This window comes from Fonsecaea erecta, assembly GCF_001651985.1.
Source record: "Fonsecaea erecta strain CBS 125763 chromosome Unknown Scaff2, whole genome shotgun sequence".
Lineage (NCBI taxonomy): Eukaryota > Fungi > Ascomycota > Eurotiomycetes > Chaetothyriales > Herpotrichiellaceae > Fonsecaea > Fonsecaea erecta.
In genome coordinates this window covers 14,952-27,649 of record NW_017387245.1, presented here as the reverse complement: position 1 = coordinate 27,649, position 12,698 = coordinate 14,952, and the positions used below count along the sequence as shown (strand labels likewise).

General features: G+C 50.8%; 6 protein-coding genes across 6 annotated transcripts; 2 read left to right on the top strand and 4 right to left on the bottom strand.

The window, feature by feature from the left end:
* Positions 1–270: 270 nt before the first annotated feature.
* Positions 271–813, bottom strand: AYL99_01768 (hypothetical protein; the record flags this gene model as incomplete). Its single annotated transcript, XM_018833284.1, has 1 exon — positions 271–813. The coding sequence occupies one exon, from the start codon at positions 811–813 to the stop codon at positions 271–273; it is 543 nt and encodes a 180-aa protein (XP_018695908.1).
* A 227-nt stretch (positions 814–1,040) lies between these two features.
* On the bottom strand, positions 1,041–2,314 carry AYL99_01767 (hypothetical protein; the record flags this gene model as incomplete). The annotated part of the gene is made up of 7 exons (XM_018833283.1): positions 1,041–1,305; positions 1,440–1,503; positions 1,562–1,617; positions 1,673–1,832; positions 1,886–2,020; positions 2,078–2,158; positions 2,248–2,314. 7 exons carry the CDS (start codon positions 2,312–2,314, stop codon positions 1,041–1,043), a joined length of 828 nt encoding a protein of 275 aa, XP_018695907.1.
* A 645-nt stretch (positions 2,315–2,959) lies between these two features.
* Positions 2,960–4,993, bottom strand: AYL99_01766 (hypothetical protein; the record flags this gene model as incomplete). Its single annotated transcript, XM_018833282.1, has 1 exon — positions 2,960–4,993. One exon carries the CDS (start codon positions 4,991–4,993, stop codon positions 2,960–2,962), a length of 2,034 nt encoding a protein of 677 aa, XP_018695906.1.
* Positions 4,994–6,197: 1,204 nt separating this feature from the next.
* On the top strand, positions 6,198–8,447 carry AYL99_01765 (hypothetical protein; the record flags this gene model as incomplete). The annotated part of the gene is made up of 2 exons (XM_018833281.1): positions 6,198–7,249; positions 7,304–8,447. The coding sequence occupies 2 exons, from the start codon at positions 6,198–6,200 to the stop codon at positions 8,445–8,447; spliced, it is 2,196 nt and encodes a 731-aa protein (XP_018695905.1).
* A 1,025-nt stretch (positions 8,448–9,472) lies between these two features.
* AYL99_01764 (oxalate decarboxylase) lies at positions 9,473–10,906 on the bottom strand (the record flags this gene model as incomplete). The annotated part of the gene is made up of 3 exons (XM_018833280.1): positions 9,473–10,137; positions 10,189–10,528; positions 10,583–10,906. The coding sequence occupies 3 exons, from the start codon at positions 10,904–10,906 to the stop codon at positions 9,473–9,475; spliced, it is 1,329 nt and encodes a 442-aa protein (XP_018695904.1).
* A 467-nt stretch (positions 10,907–11,373) lies between these two features.
* Positions 11,374–12,219, top strand: AYL99_01763 (hypothetical protein; the record flags this gene model as incomplete). The annotated part of the gene is made up of 1 exon (XM_018833279.1): positions 11,374–12,219. The coding sequence occupies one exon, from the start codon at positions 11,374–11,376 to the stop codon at positions 12,217–12,219; it is 846 nt and encodes a 281-aa protein (XP_018695903.1).
* Between the last annotated feature and the right edge of the window lie 479 nt (positions 12,220–12,698).

The window sequence follows — 12,698 nt, the reverse complement described above, 5'->3', positions numbered from 1 at the left end:
ACTCTGAGTGGTCGAATGGCATGTCGAGTCCTTCAGGAAATTGGATATCCCACTTTCTGGTTTGGCATACATAATTGCTAAGGGGGCGATACTACGACGATGGCTATGCCATTGGGCGGTTTGCCCATACAAAGGGCGCTGTTATTTGGCTTGCCTGGCCAATGCCGGAGACTGAAAGGAGCACGCGAAAGCCTCTCGACCCAGAACATTTCATTCCGCGGGCTTCGCAACCGTAATGGGTTGGGGCAAGTCCATTCGCAAGGGCTGCTGTCACGCTGTCTTCACTTCCTCTTGCTCAATTTGGCCATCCCTTTGCTTTAATAGCTCTTTCAGGATCTCCTTTCGTCGAGCTTTATCTGCGGCCGCAGCCCGATCTCCAAACACCCGGTCCATGTCCTCGAGGCTCCGCCCTTTCGTCTCCGGGACGCAGAACCATGTCCATACCCTACTCAAGGCGCAAAAGACTGCAAAGAATGCATACGCCCCGAATCCTCGGGTATTCTGGATCAGAGGTGGAGTGATCAGACCAATGACGAAATTATTGAGCCAGTTATTGCAGGTGCTCAACGCCACACCTTTCGCTCGCAGAAAGCTGGGGAAAATTTCGGATGGCATAGCCCATGGAACCGGTCCCCATGTCATGCCGAAGGCCAGCATATATAGGAAAAGGAAGGCAACCGCCACCCAGCCTTTGTCCTTATGGCCATTCCAGCTGTCAAAGTATAACCAGACAAGGACCGCGATGATGATGTGGGATATAGTCATGACCACACTGCCCAACAGCAGAAGTGGCCGTCGGCCGAGGCGATCCATGGTATAAAGAGGTCGAGACTCCAACAAGCTGAGTGACGTTAAGGATACCTGACAAGACTAGCCGCATGTTATAATTGACATTCATGCTCTCGAACAAACTGGGAGAGTAATATATGAGAGCATTGATGCCAGAAACTGCTGGACTACGATGATGCGTTAGACGTGACAGTGTTGAAAGAGTGTAGGATCACTTAGGAACAGAAGAAAAGTCTGATGTAGGGCGTGGGTCACTCACAGAACATTAAGCCGGTGCCAACCATAGTGCGTCGAGAATAGCCGCGTCTGAAACAATCGGCATAAGCTGCAAGCTCCAGCTTGACAGCATCCCAACGAGACCGTCGACCTGCGATGCCGATATTGGGGTGTTTCTCCTCAGCGACCTCCTTATGGACTGCTACTTCAGCACGAATATCGAACCATTCGGCTTGAATCCGTGGATCGTCTGCAGGGACCCGGCGGAGTTTGATCAGAGCGTCCAGTGCTTCTTGGTCACTGCTTTTGGAAGCAAGCCACCTGGGTAAAAGGGCATGAAGAGAACAGAGATGTCGAGAAGAATAACCGGTATTATTTGCAGAAGGAAAGGGAGCCGGAACGACCATTCTCCACTAATGTATCGCGTCCCAAACGTTAACCAGTAGGCACATATTATACCCAAAACGATGGAGAATTCCTCGAGGACAAGCAACGTGCCTTCACATCATCAGCAATGCACACAAACAGGATGCTGGCAAATTAACGGGCAACCTACCTCTGATCTCTGGTGGCGACACTTCTGCGATATACATGGGGACGACCATACTCAGCCTAGCAACAAGACTCAGCTCCAGAGACCGAAACGTGAAGAACATAATCATATTACATTCCAACACCTATACCACCAACGAGTCGGCCAACAATCAGCATTGAATAGCCTTGTACGGCGGTCTGCAGGATTGAACCGACAACAAAAATGCAGACAGCTACACAAATCGAGTATTTCCGGGACATTTTCTCGGCCACCCAGCCTTGGTTGAATGCCCCTGTGAAATAGTTAGGTCAGAGACGAGCTTATCAGTCCGAAGGAGTTGCCCACCAATAAGTGCTCCAAGTTCGATCATGGCCGTCATGAATCCTTTCCAAAATCCAGCTCCACTGGCAGTCTCAGAGACCCGAGCCAATCGATCGAGAAACTGATCCATGACAAGCATGACAGAAACAACACCCTGGTCTACAGGGGATTAGACTTGAAACTTGCCCGGGGGTGCAATCCGATTATCTTGCGCACCATAGCCAAACAAAAAACCTCCCAGTCTGACGACGAAGGCGCAAAGGACGACATATTTCGACTGGAACGTTCCGCGGAGACCTAAGAGTGATTTTTGTGAGCAGAATTGCACCTTCCGAAGCCCCTTGTCGCAAGAGAGAGTCATCGCTTCATGACCCGAGGGCACGAACCTGGTTTGACATAATTGTCTTGTAGCTTTACGATGAACTCGCCTGTCTGCGCCCTGTGTTTGTCCATGGCTTATAGCAGTTTGTCGCAGTCTTCAGGGTTAGGGACTTTTCGAGGAATAAGTTGCTGCGTGTTACCATGAGTAGAATGGGATGTTTCCCTGCACTCCGGAAGAACACACGTCTGGGCTCAACTAAAAAAGTAATGAGAGTATTGGGAACCACAGCAAGCTGTCCCCATAATTTGAGATTGTTGTCGATCGTTATTGTCATCGTGGTTTGTGAAAGAGATCCGGCGTTGCAGCGCTTCACCATGACGTCGTGATCATCGATTTTAACAGCTCAGGCCGTGTACCACTATGGGTAATAGCAATGGGATTGTCCAAAGTGGCGTTGAGGAAATCCGGGGCGCGTCAAATCCTATCGCTAGCCAATGAAGGAAGGTAAAAGGGCATTCAAGTCGAATAGCAGACAACCTCAATGGGCGCCGGAGATACGAGGTTGTGCTCCAATGGAAGGAAAATACACCTGGTATAGCTCTCGTATGGTCGTGGTTCCATGGTCATGTTTTTTTACACATTTATTCAAACATTATCCAATTGAGCGGTCCCCTTTGCATTAAATTCTAGACTATTAAGGGTCCAACCGCGAGATCAAAAAGTTTGTCACGTTGCTGAGCGCTGCCTGATTTCAAGGGCATTTTACCGTGCTTGCCTCAGTCATTGTTAGCCCGAAGCTCCTCATCTGCTGCGTCCCAATATATGAGCTGATCAAAGGTGTTTACGTCCGAGGCACAGCTCAATTCCAAGTCGAAATTATGGCCATAGGTGGCGAACACCTGTGTTTGATTCCTGCGCTCCTCCCAGGTCTTCTTTAGGTCGCCCCAATCCGCAGCCAAATCAGAGCGATGTTTCTTCTGATCTCCAACCACTCCGACAAATGGAACGATCTCGGATGTTGTGGTTTTGTCTTGATCAGGCGGACAGATCGCATCAAGCAGCTGCGAACAGGTGGCAGATGTGACCATTTTCAAGTCTGGAAGCGACTTGAGCCTCTGCGCGGCGGCATTCAGCATTGACATTGTGGTTTCTGCTAGATAATAAACTTCTCCCAACTGCTGCAGAATTCGCCAACAGAGATAGAATTTTTGGAAACTTGTGTCTCGCACCGCGTCAACCTCGGACATGCTGTAGAGCAGGTGCGTGGCCACGGCTGGCTCCAAGATTGCAATTGCAGTATCTGGCAACCAGGAAATCAGGTGGTCAGCATAGAGGCTGGTGAAGATGCTTGTAATGCTTTTAGCCGCCTGCGAAAGCATTTTCATTGATAAAATTTTCAGCTTGGTCTCGTTTGCACTTGAACACGACAGATTGAGCAAAGGCCGATACAATGTCATCAAAGTCATCGCGTAATAACCTGTCAAAAGTGCCTTGTGTACCCTCACGATCTTGATTTCACCTCCGATTTCGATGTCGTGACTTCCAAGCTCGAGTTTTTGCACTTCAGTGGGTAAATACCCATACCAATTTTGAAGCTCTTGCCCGCACGTCATGATCTCCATCGATCTTGATCCATTGACCCGTGGAACCAGAGATACTGCGGTTGCATTCTGTCCTGCAGTAGTGGGTGTCCTTTGGACAGTATATTGCACAGTCAAGACCCTATCGATATATTCGGAAAGTTGGGCCAGAGCCATACAGGCACTGGCGAGTGTTTCCAACTCTGGTAAGCCAATGTCGTTTACCTGCAAGCTTTTCTGTAGGGCTTCCAAGAGAGGTTTTAGCCGGAAATCGTCGGAATGTAACATGGGGACATGGAATCGAAAGACTTTGTTTTGTACCGGTCTTCGCAAGGCCACAGCAAGCAGCCTATCCCTTATGACAAGGGTCCACCAGGTCATCTTGAAGGAGCATCGGAGTTTCGGATCTGCGAGGCTGCTGGTAGGATCAAAGTTGAGACCAATGCTGGTTGCATGCAGTGTTGCGATCCCAATCCAATAATAGCTATCCCTCACGCCCTCGGAATCTCCATCCCAGAAGCTGAGGAGGATAGCAGCCTGGCAAATGATCAGCCTGTCCACTTCGACGTCAAAATCGTGGAGAAGTCGCGCGCGTTCGTAGAAGATGCCTCTTGTCTTCTTGTGCTTTCCATCTCGACTTTCAATATTGACGTACGCAGCAGCAGCAAACATCATTGCTTGGAAAAGAAGGAGACTGGTTGTGCCGGTATTGCCATTGCTGGACACGGCCGACAAGATCTTCTCCAGGTCCAGCATCGGTGTGAAAGGGTAAATCCACCTAACATACGCCCTTAGAAGCAGGTCACGCGTTTCCAAGTCTGGCATGTTGAAGGCACCCTTTCTTTGGAGGTGATGGTAGTCATCTGTAGACAAGGTCTTTTGTAAAGGCGTGATATACGGGGGAAGAGGTGGCCGGTAAAGGTCTGGCAAGATAGTCTGTGTAGGCGATGGATATGGCGCCAGGAAATGTGTCTGAAAAGTTTGCCCGTCATCCATCGCCACATCTGTATCGAGAGAATTGAAAATTTGAGGTGTCGCTGATATGTTAATGGTAGTATTCCCCGAGCGCCCAAAGATATTGAAAGGACGGTCCCCAACACCGCCTTTGGCAGCAGCAAATTCGCTGCCGTCCGAGCCTGTGCCATTGACATCGCCAAAATCAATGATCGCGTCACATATTGGACTTTGGGGACCATGTTGTTTGCCTTCAAAGAAGGATGGGCCCAACATACGGTCGCCGACATGTCGCCTCTTGCTTGCGGGTACCGAGCAATCCTTGTTGTCAAGTCTGCAGTTTGTACATGGGATTCTAGTCCTGGTAACATCACAGCGAACCTTTCTCGAGCGGCATGATACACAAGCCCGGGGAGCTCTCTTACCGAGAGCCCCGATTCTCGCGACCCTTTCGGAGTGGTGGGCAGCCATATCGGAAGGTCCAACAACAACAGAGACTAATACCACTTCAGTAGAGCTATAAACAAAACCACACCCCCGGCCACCGGATAGAAAGCAGTTATCAGAGTTTCACCCAAAGAAAAGAAGGAGTCCTTACCTACGAGGAATACTTACAACGCTCCCATTTTGCTCATTTATGAGTGATAACTCATCACATGCGAGTCAGACAGCGTATTCGCAACACCATGCATTACAGGCTGGATCCGGTGGAAGAGCTTCCGGTCACGAGGCAAGTTCCGACTCTGGCAGATGACCCTGTCGAATAAGCTCTGGGCATCTCAAAATGTATATGGATTTCCGGCTGTGGATTTCAGGATCGACATCAAACCCTGGGGCCAACCAGCAAAGTGGGAGCTTTTGGCAAAGGCTTTTCCAATATGCTAATGGCTCGGTGATTCAGGAGCAGCGGATGTCCCATGGATTGATATGCTTCCGAGCGTGTAGCTGCTCTCAGTGGCCGACTACTCATCCGGTCTTGCATCGGAACAACGAGCCCCTTGCAGCTAGAATATGATACATGTCCTGGGCAAACGAGGGGAGCCAATTATAGAAGGATATGCTCTGTTCTGCCGTTGCCGTTCCCAGGATCTGTATCTTAGTTCTCAACCTGGGGCCCCGGGGACTAATCTGGGCGACACCCAGAGAACCAGATATGATGGGATTCGACTATTGGGGGAAGACAGGAAAGACCGTAAGGAGACTTTGAATCTGAACGACCTTAAAACACGGGACCTATGTGGAAAGGAGAGCAGAAGATAGATGTTGGGATGTACGAAATAACGAAGCCCGTGAGATACTCCGAAAATACCGAGGTTCGTGTTCCGCCCCCACGCGTCGAGAGCTACTACTGCTCGCGCTCACGTCTAGCCTGGAACTGCGGGCTGCAAAACGGAACGGACAAATTGCACCATGTAGAGCCTCCAATTAGTTGTGCACCGAGTTCTCCTTGAGAGATTTCACTGATTGTGCTAGTTCCCTCATGGCTCCTACGCCGGGACCCTCGTCGAAGAAACGTCCTCTACCCCGAGCTCGACACGCATGCCTAAGATGTCGGAAGCAGAAGTTGCGATGCGATGACACCAGACCCTGTGCCTTGTGCTTGCGTGTTGGCATCGAATGCAGGGAGCGTCCTGAAAACAGGGGATTGGTGAAGCCTTCTGCGGAACTCTTGGACAACAACGACACGTCCAACGTCGGTCAATTTGATGATGGCCAGCAACCTTCGCTGTCACCACGAACCTCAATCTCGCTTGGCCGTCTGCAGAGCCCTTCGTCCGCCCTGTCCCATAGAAACCTACCTCCGTCATCCACACGCAGCCCGCAAGAGGCTAGGAGGCGAACCTCAGAGGTATATGGAGAAAGAACATCTACTTATGAAGTTGTGGACCAGCTTTTCAGAGAGCACAATTCGGCGGCAAGACTATTCCATTCGACTGACGCGATTCCGGGCAGCAGCCCTGATGTGAGGTCTTCTGAAGCCAGCGGACAGTATCTTTCCATATGTGATCTGCTTGATATGGAATTACCGGCCTCCGACGTAATTGACTACGCTTTGGAAAGCTACTCATATTCTGTGCATTGGTTCATGTTATTGTTCCACGAACCGTCCCTGAGGATTGAACTCCAGGGGCTTACCACAACGGGCTTTGTCCGCGCAGATCGAATATCTTTTTTGATTCTCGTTGCGCTGGTCATTGGCATCGGTGCAAAGTACTCCACCAAATCCGAGGCTGAAGGGATATTTCCAGGGATTGATATGGACAGCCTTGGAAACAAGCTCATCCGCAAAGCTGAAGAACGACTACTTGATGTCTTCGATCAAGCTAACATCGAGGCGGTTCAAATCTCGATCATTCTTTCCGCATACTATGCTTACCATAGCAGACCAAATCGCAGCTTTGCATTGATGGGAAGTGCACTCAAAGTGGCTCAAGCTTTGGGACTGCAACAAGAATCCCATTGGAAAATGGATGACCCCATTTTGCGAGAGGTGTGGCGGCGCCTGGGCTGGGCCATCTATACGGCGGAAGTGTGAGTCAACATGTGCCTTTCAGACGACGTGGCACTTACTTTTTGGTCGCATAGATTTAGTGCCATCACCTTTGGAACTCCCTGCAACGTGCATGACAGTGACTGGGACGTCTCATTCCCCGGAAACATCGATGACACCTCAACAACTTGCCCAGGCTTTGAATCCGTAGAAAGCTATGAGGACGAAACATTCGGACCGGTCACCATAGCATCATACCAGAGATACAAATTTCGACTCTATCGAATTGCTTCTACCATCACTCGGAATATCTATCTTCGGAGTGGGGCAACTCTTCCTGAAGTTGTCGGGGAGATCAAAGCAATCAATCAACGCCTACTCCAATGGGAAAAGTGTATACCACGAGAATTGCGACTGAAATACTTGAAATATAACAGGACAGACAAGACAAGTATGAGGACCATCAGAACCTTCCAGCTTCAGGCCCTGGCCCTCCAACTTTCCTATGACAATATTCAACTGGTGCTCCACAGGCCCTTGCTGACAATAAACCGTGTGCCTCGATGGCCTCGCGCAGGACCGGAAGCAGGTGGTGATTCAGAGCAAATGATGATGCACGCTGTCAATGATGCGGTTGACCCGATGATGATCAGGACAAGCAAGTATCAATGCTGGGTTTCTTCGATGAGGACCTCAAAGATTGGCGAACACTCTGAGATCCTCGCCGCATCCCAAAACACCCATGGGGCTGCTTATGCTGGGATCCAGTCTTTCACCGCTGGTGTTGTTCTGGGTATCTTCGCGCTTTCGGACCCCCTATCAGATCAGGCTCACCAAGCAAAACGCGCTGTGAGCAGAATTATCAAGCTTCCTCGGCTTCACCGGTTCCGCACGACGGTATCTGACCAGTGTGGTGCTATCCTGGAAGAGCTTGTTAGGTTGGTCCTCGCGGAGGAGATGAAAGCCTTGTTGACCGAGGCAGAGTCGTCTGGCCAGGATTCCGTAGAAGACGTTGAACGCCCTTCCGTGGATCAACTTTCTCCCGTTGCAGAATCTTGTGACAAGCAGTCGACTGTTGACGGAAATAACGTGCTGGTGCAGGGCACGAAGCTCTTTAGTGGGAGTAGCACAGACAACCCTGAGTTGTTTTCCCACCACAATGTCGAGCTGCCTCGAGACATCGCATCTGGCAACTTCAGTGACGCTCTTGTTTCTCTCCAAGATGGTTTGGTACCCTAAGATTGTCTTCTTTCCCGTTCTAACGAGTAGCAGTGTTTCGAGACGGTCGTGGTGGGCTCAGCAGCCGGCTTGGACATGGCAATCGACATCAAGAACAAGCGGGGCTGTCATCGATACCTGGGGCATGCTCATACACGCAACCATCCTCGGTTCCTGCTGCGGTGTCAAACAGCAGGTTGTCCAATAATTTTGATGGCACTTCTCAAGTTTGGATTTGGGATGACTTGTTTTGGCTCCCTGACGGAACTTGAGAGATTCTTCGTTATACTAAGGGCTTGGTCTCATCTACTTTTGTGAATGGCTGCGTACATGTGAGTGCGTTAGGCGTCCCGTGAACTATGCGTCCCTGCGAGATATGTAATATCCATCCGTGGCCGTGAACAGATCTCAGCCCACGAAACGGAGCACGCTTGAGACCAATAATTCAAAGCATAAAGGTAATATCGCGTCACTGACATTTCAAGTCCGAAATGATCAACTACGCTCGATAATGGGGTTCCTGGGATCTGTCTAACTCGGAACCCTAGACTTTGGTTGTTTTATCGCTAGAGCGCGAACTCACTTCACAACCGGTACTATATACGAGATCCTGATGCCGATTTGGCGGGGCCCTGATTTGCACAACTGTCTAGGACATCCACAATGCTGCCAAGTGCGACCGACCTGATGCCGACTCGCAAGTGACCGTGGTCTTCACAGATCTGTCGATTAAGCGGGACGTTGTCAACTCATGTGTGTGAGGAGTATATTGGAGACAATCCAACACTCTCTGAGACTCAGGTGGCGTGTGTGACATGAGATATCTGTCCGGCAAATTGTTCTGCCATGGGAGATAATTTGGTGGCACTCGAGGTGTAGGCTACACTACCCTGGTATCACGTCCAATCCAGCCCTGCTGGCAAGCTGTTAATCAATCCACTGTAATGTTCCCCCGGTGCTAAGGATTTTATCTTTACAGATACACTTGGGAGCCTTTGGTTTCCTCCACATGTTGCAGAACGCCGGACACTGGGCAACAATCTCGCTTAGGAATCCTCGGCCTTTCCCCGGATCGGGTCATATTCTGCGTCGTGGATCTCTTTCAAGAACTTGTCTGCTCCAGTTTTGTCATTGGCAAAGAGGTGATCCGCAACCATCTTCTTCGGCGTCTCACCCAGCCACTGGAATAATGAGAAGTCCTGGAACTTCTCGGCCCGGAAGATCTCCAATACCTCAACGGGCTCGTCCTCGCTCAAGTTTTCGATAAAATGGCCCATATTCCTTGGAACCACGCCAACATCTCCCGCCATATAGTCGAAGGTTCTAGCATTCCCCTCGGCCCCGAAGATGGTGACGCGCGCACGGCCCTTGATGAAATATGACCACTCGTCGGCATTCGGATGCCAATGCATCTCACGCATAGCGCCAGGAGCAATGTCGAGGTGGGCGGCTGCGATCGTCTTGGAGATGGGGAAGTTGGTCGAGTCAGTGATGCGAACCAGACCCCCGGTGGTATTGAGGGGCTCTTGATCCAGCATCTTGTGGGTGAATCGGAATTTTGACTTCTTAACATGGGTGCCATCTGGCTTCTCATCATCAATGGAGCCCGGCAGGCTACCCTGGAAAATGTATTTATCGGACTTGGGAATGGTCTTGAAAACTTCTGGCGAGAGGCGGAAATTTTCTCCAAGGACAGACTTGGGAGTATGAGCTACCTCGCATTAATCATGCTTGATTTGCGTTAATGGATCACAGAACTCACCAAGCCAGTCAGTCAGCAGAAAAGTCGATTCTTCGTTGAAGTTGCCGTCATCGAAAACGATCAAGAACTCGGTGCCGTTGGGGTCTAACCCTTGCAGAGAATGGGGATGGCCGGATGGGAAGTACCACAAGTCTCCCTTCTGAAGGTCGTCGATGAAATTGCCGCCTTCAGTGTCCAGAGCAGTGACACGCACACTACCCTCAAGGACATATGCCCATTCCGCCTCCTTATGCCAGTGAAGTTCTCGAATTACACCGTAATCAAGTCTCATATTGACACCGGCAATCTCCTTGCTTGACCCAAGTTCTCTGATGGTGGTCTGACGTGTCCACCCGCCTTCCTGCGCAGTGTCAGCGGCATAATTCCCAGACCACGGAGCACTACGCGAACTTACCTCGATCCTGATATGCGAGTCCGCAAAACTCCAACGGTAGTTGGACATGCTTCCATGATCGGTGCTGGGAGGCCGAAGCATGTCTGGGTTTTGTCGCTCCCGATCTTTGTTTCGAGGCCCCATCATGGTCGCACCATCGCCGTTACGCCAAGGTAATGGCTGCCAGTCATTGCCATAGGAGTCAATTTTGCGGTCATAGGGATCTCGGTTGTCTGGCGTGTAGGGGCTATTCCTGTCATGGGGACGCAGGGCTTGTTGTTGCCGATCAATGACCGGAACTGCCAAGCAAGAGCTCACGAACAGGGACCACAGGGGAAGATGCATGGTTAAGCAGGTCAAGGGAGCCACAAAAAATGAACTTCTGAAAGGCTCAGGGGAGGACGTAGCTGTGTAATATATATGTGCTCAGTAGACTGAGCTCCGTCCGACCCACCCGTACACCCCAGGGTCCAGAGAAAGGGAGCTCCGTCATGACTTCGGCAGAATGTTCACCCGGCCAACAGCATGCCAAACTACGGAGGACGGGGAGAGGATTCCAGCCACCAGACGGCTACTTACCCACCTTGACCACTTTCATCCATATCGATCAACCACCCTTATGACGCGGTTCAAAACTCCGCAAAGACCACAACATCTCCCCCATCGCCCGGCTGATCGTTTCATCCTCCTCTTCGTCAGCAGCAACTCGCCGGCCCTCGATCCCCAAGACAATTTTCACTCCTGTGTATGCTTCTCATATAGCCCGACCAGACCACAGCAGATCGACGAACAGTCGGTGCTCACTCGCAATTATGACCACGGTGAACGGCTACAGAGCTATAAACGGAGACTCAACTCCTGATAGTCGACCGAACCAAGGCACTGAAGATGAGAATGATCCTCTCCTTGGAAAGAGAGACTCGGCTCGGTCTCTGACTCGCTTTCGGGGCTATTTGAACGAGGACATCGACAGACGCTGGGCTGATCTGCTGCTGCTGCTGTCGTATGTGATCACGGGGCTTCTCGATAGCTCCGCAGTTTTCATTTGGGGCTCTTTCGTGAGCATGCAAACTGGCAACACCGTCTACCTTGGTCTGGGCCTTGTTGAACCGACTAAAGGAACGCGATGGATCAGGTCACTCACCTCAATCGCTTTCTTTTGCTTTGGTTCATTCTGCTTCAGTCGCTTCCACCGCCGCTTCTCGCCAAAACGTCGTTGGGTTCTGCTGGCCTCGTTTGCCATCCAATTGCTCCTGGTCGTGGTGGCTGCTGTTGTTGTCATGGTTGACAGCAAGCAAGGAAATGACCTTCGGTGGGAAGTCATCGTCCCTCTCTCACTGGTTGCGTTCCAGAGTAGCGGACAAGCTGTGACCAGCCGGGCTCTGCAATATAACAGCCTCACCAGCGTGGTTTTGACAAGCATCTACTGCGACCTGTTCTCTGATCCGCTGATTATGGCGGGCCTCACGCAGAATGCAGAGAGGAACCGCAGGGCCGCCGCACCGCTATTGCTGCTGTTCGGGGCAGTTCTTGGAGGCCTATGGGCACATAGTCCAGTAGGCCTTGCTGGTGCGTTGTGGACAGCAGCCGCCTTGAAAATCACCATCATTCTCGCATTCTTTCTGTGGAGGGCCCAACCACAGGCCCAGAGCCGCTGATTGCAAGCGCAAGAATGTGAATCCTATTATTCGAAGAGGAACTTCTTCGTAACCACTAACTTGGAGGAAGGCAGCGGTTTCTCTTCGATTCTTACAACGGGCTTATCGCATGCCAATCAAGCATTTTCGCATAGCAACCATGCAGCTACGACGTTCAATGGTGCAGAGGCACGTTGGCTCAGTTTCCAATACAGACTACGTGTCCTAACTATAGCATGAATCGATGTTTTCGATACCTGAAAAGTGGCCGTGCACTGCGGCCAATCTTGCGGATCTCGAAGAAAAGGCAGTGCTGCATGACACCCACATCTCTGGATCATCGTCAACATCATAGAATGGCCTGCGAGTATCAACAAGGATCGGGAAGGGAGCCCGACACCTCCACAAGAACTCCATGGATATCACGGAGGAGTGCAATAGAATTTAGGTACTCGTGTAAAGAGCATTCAAGCAGCTCAGGGATGTTCCTGGTCTTGCTG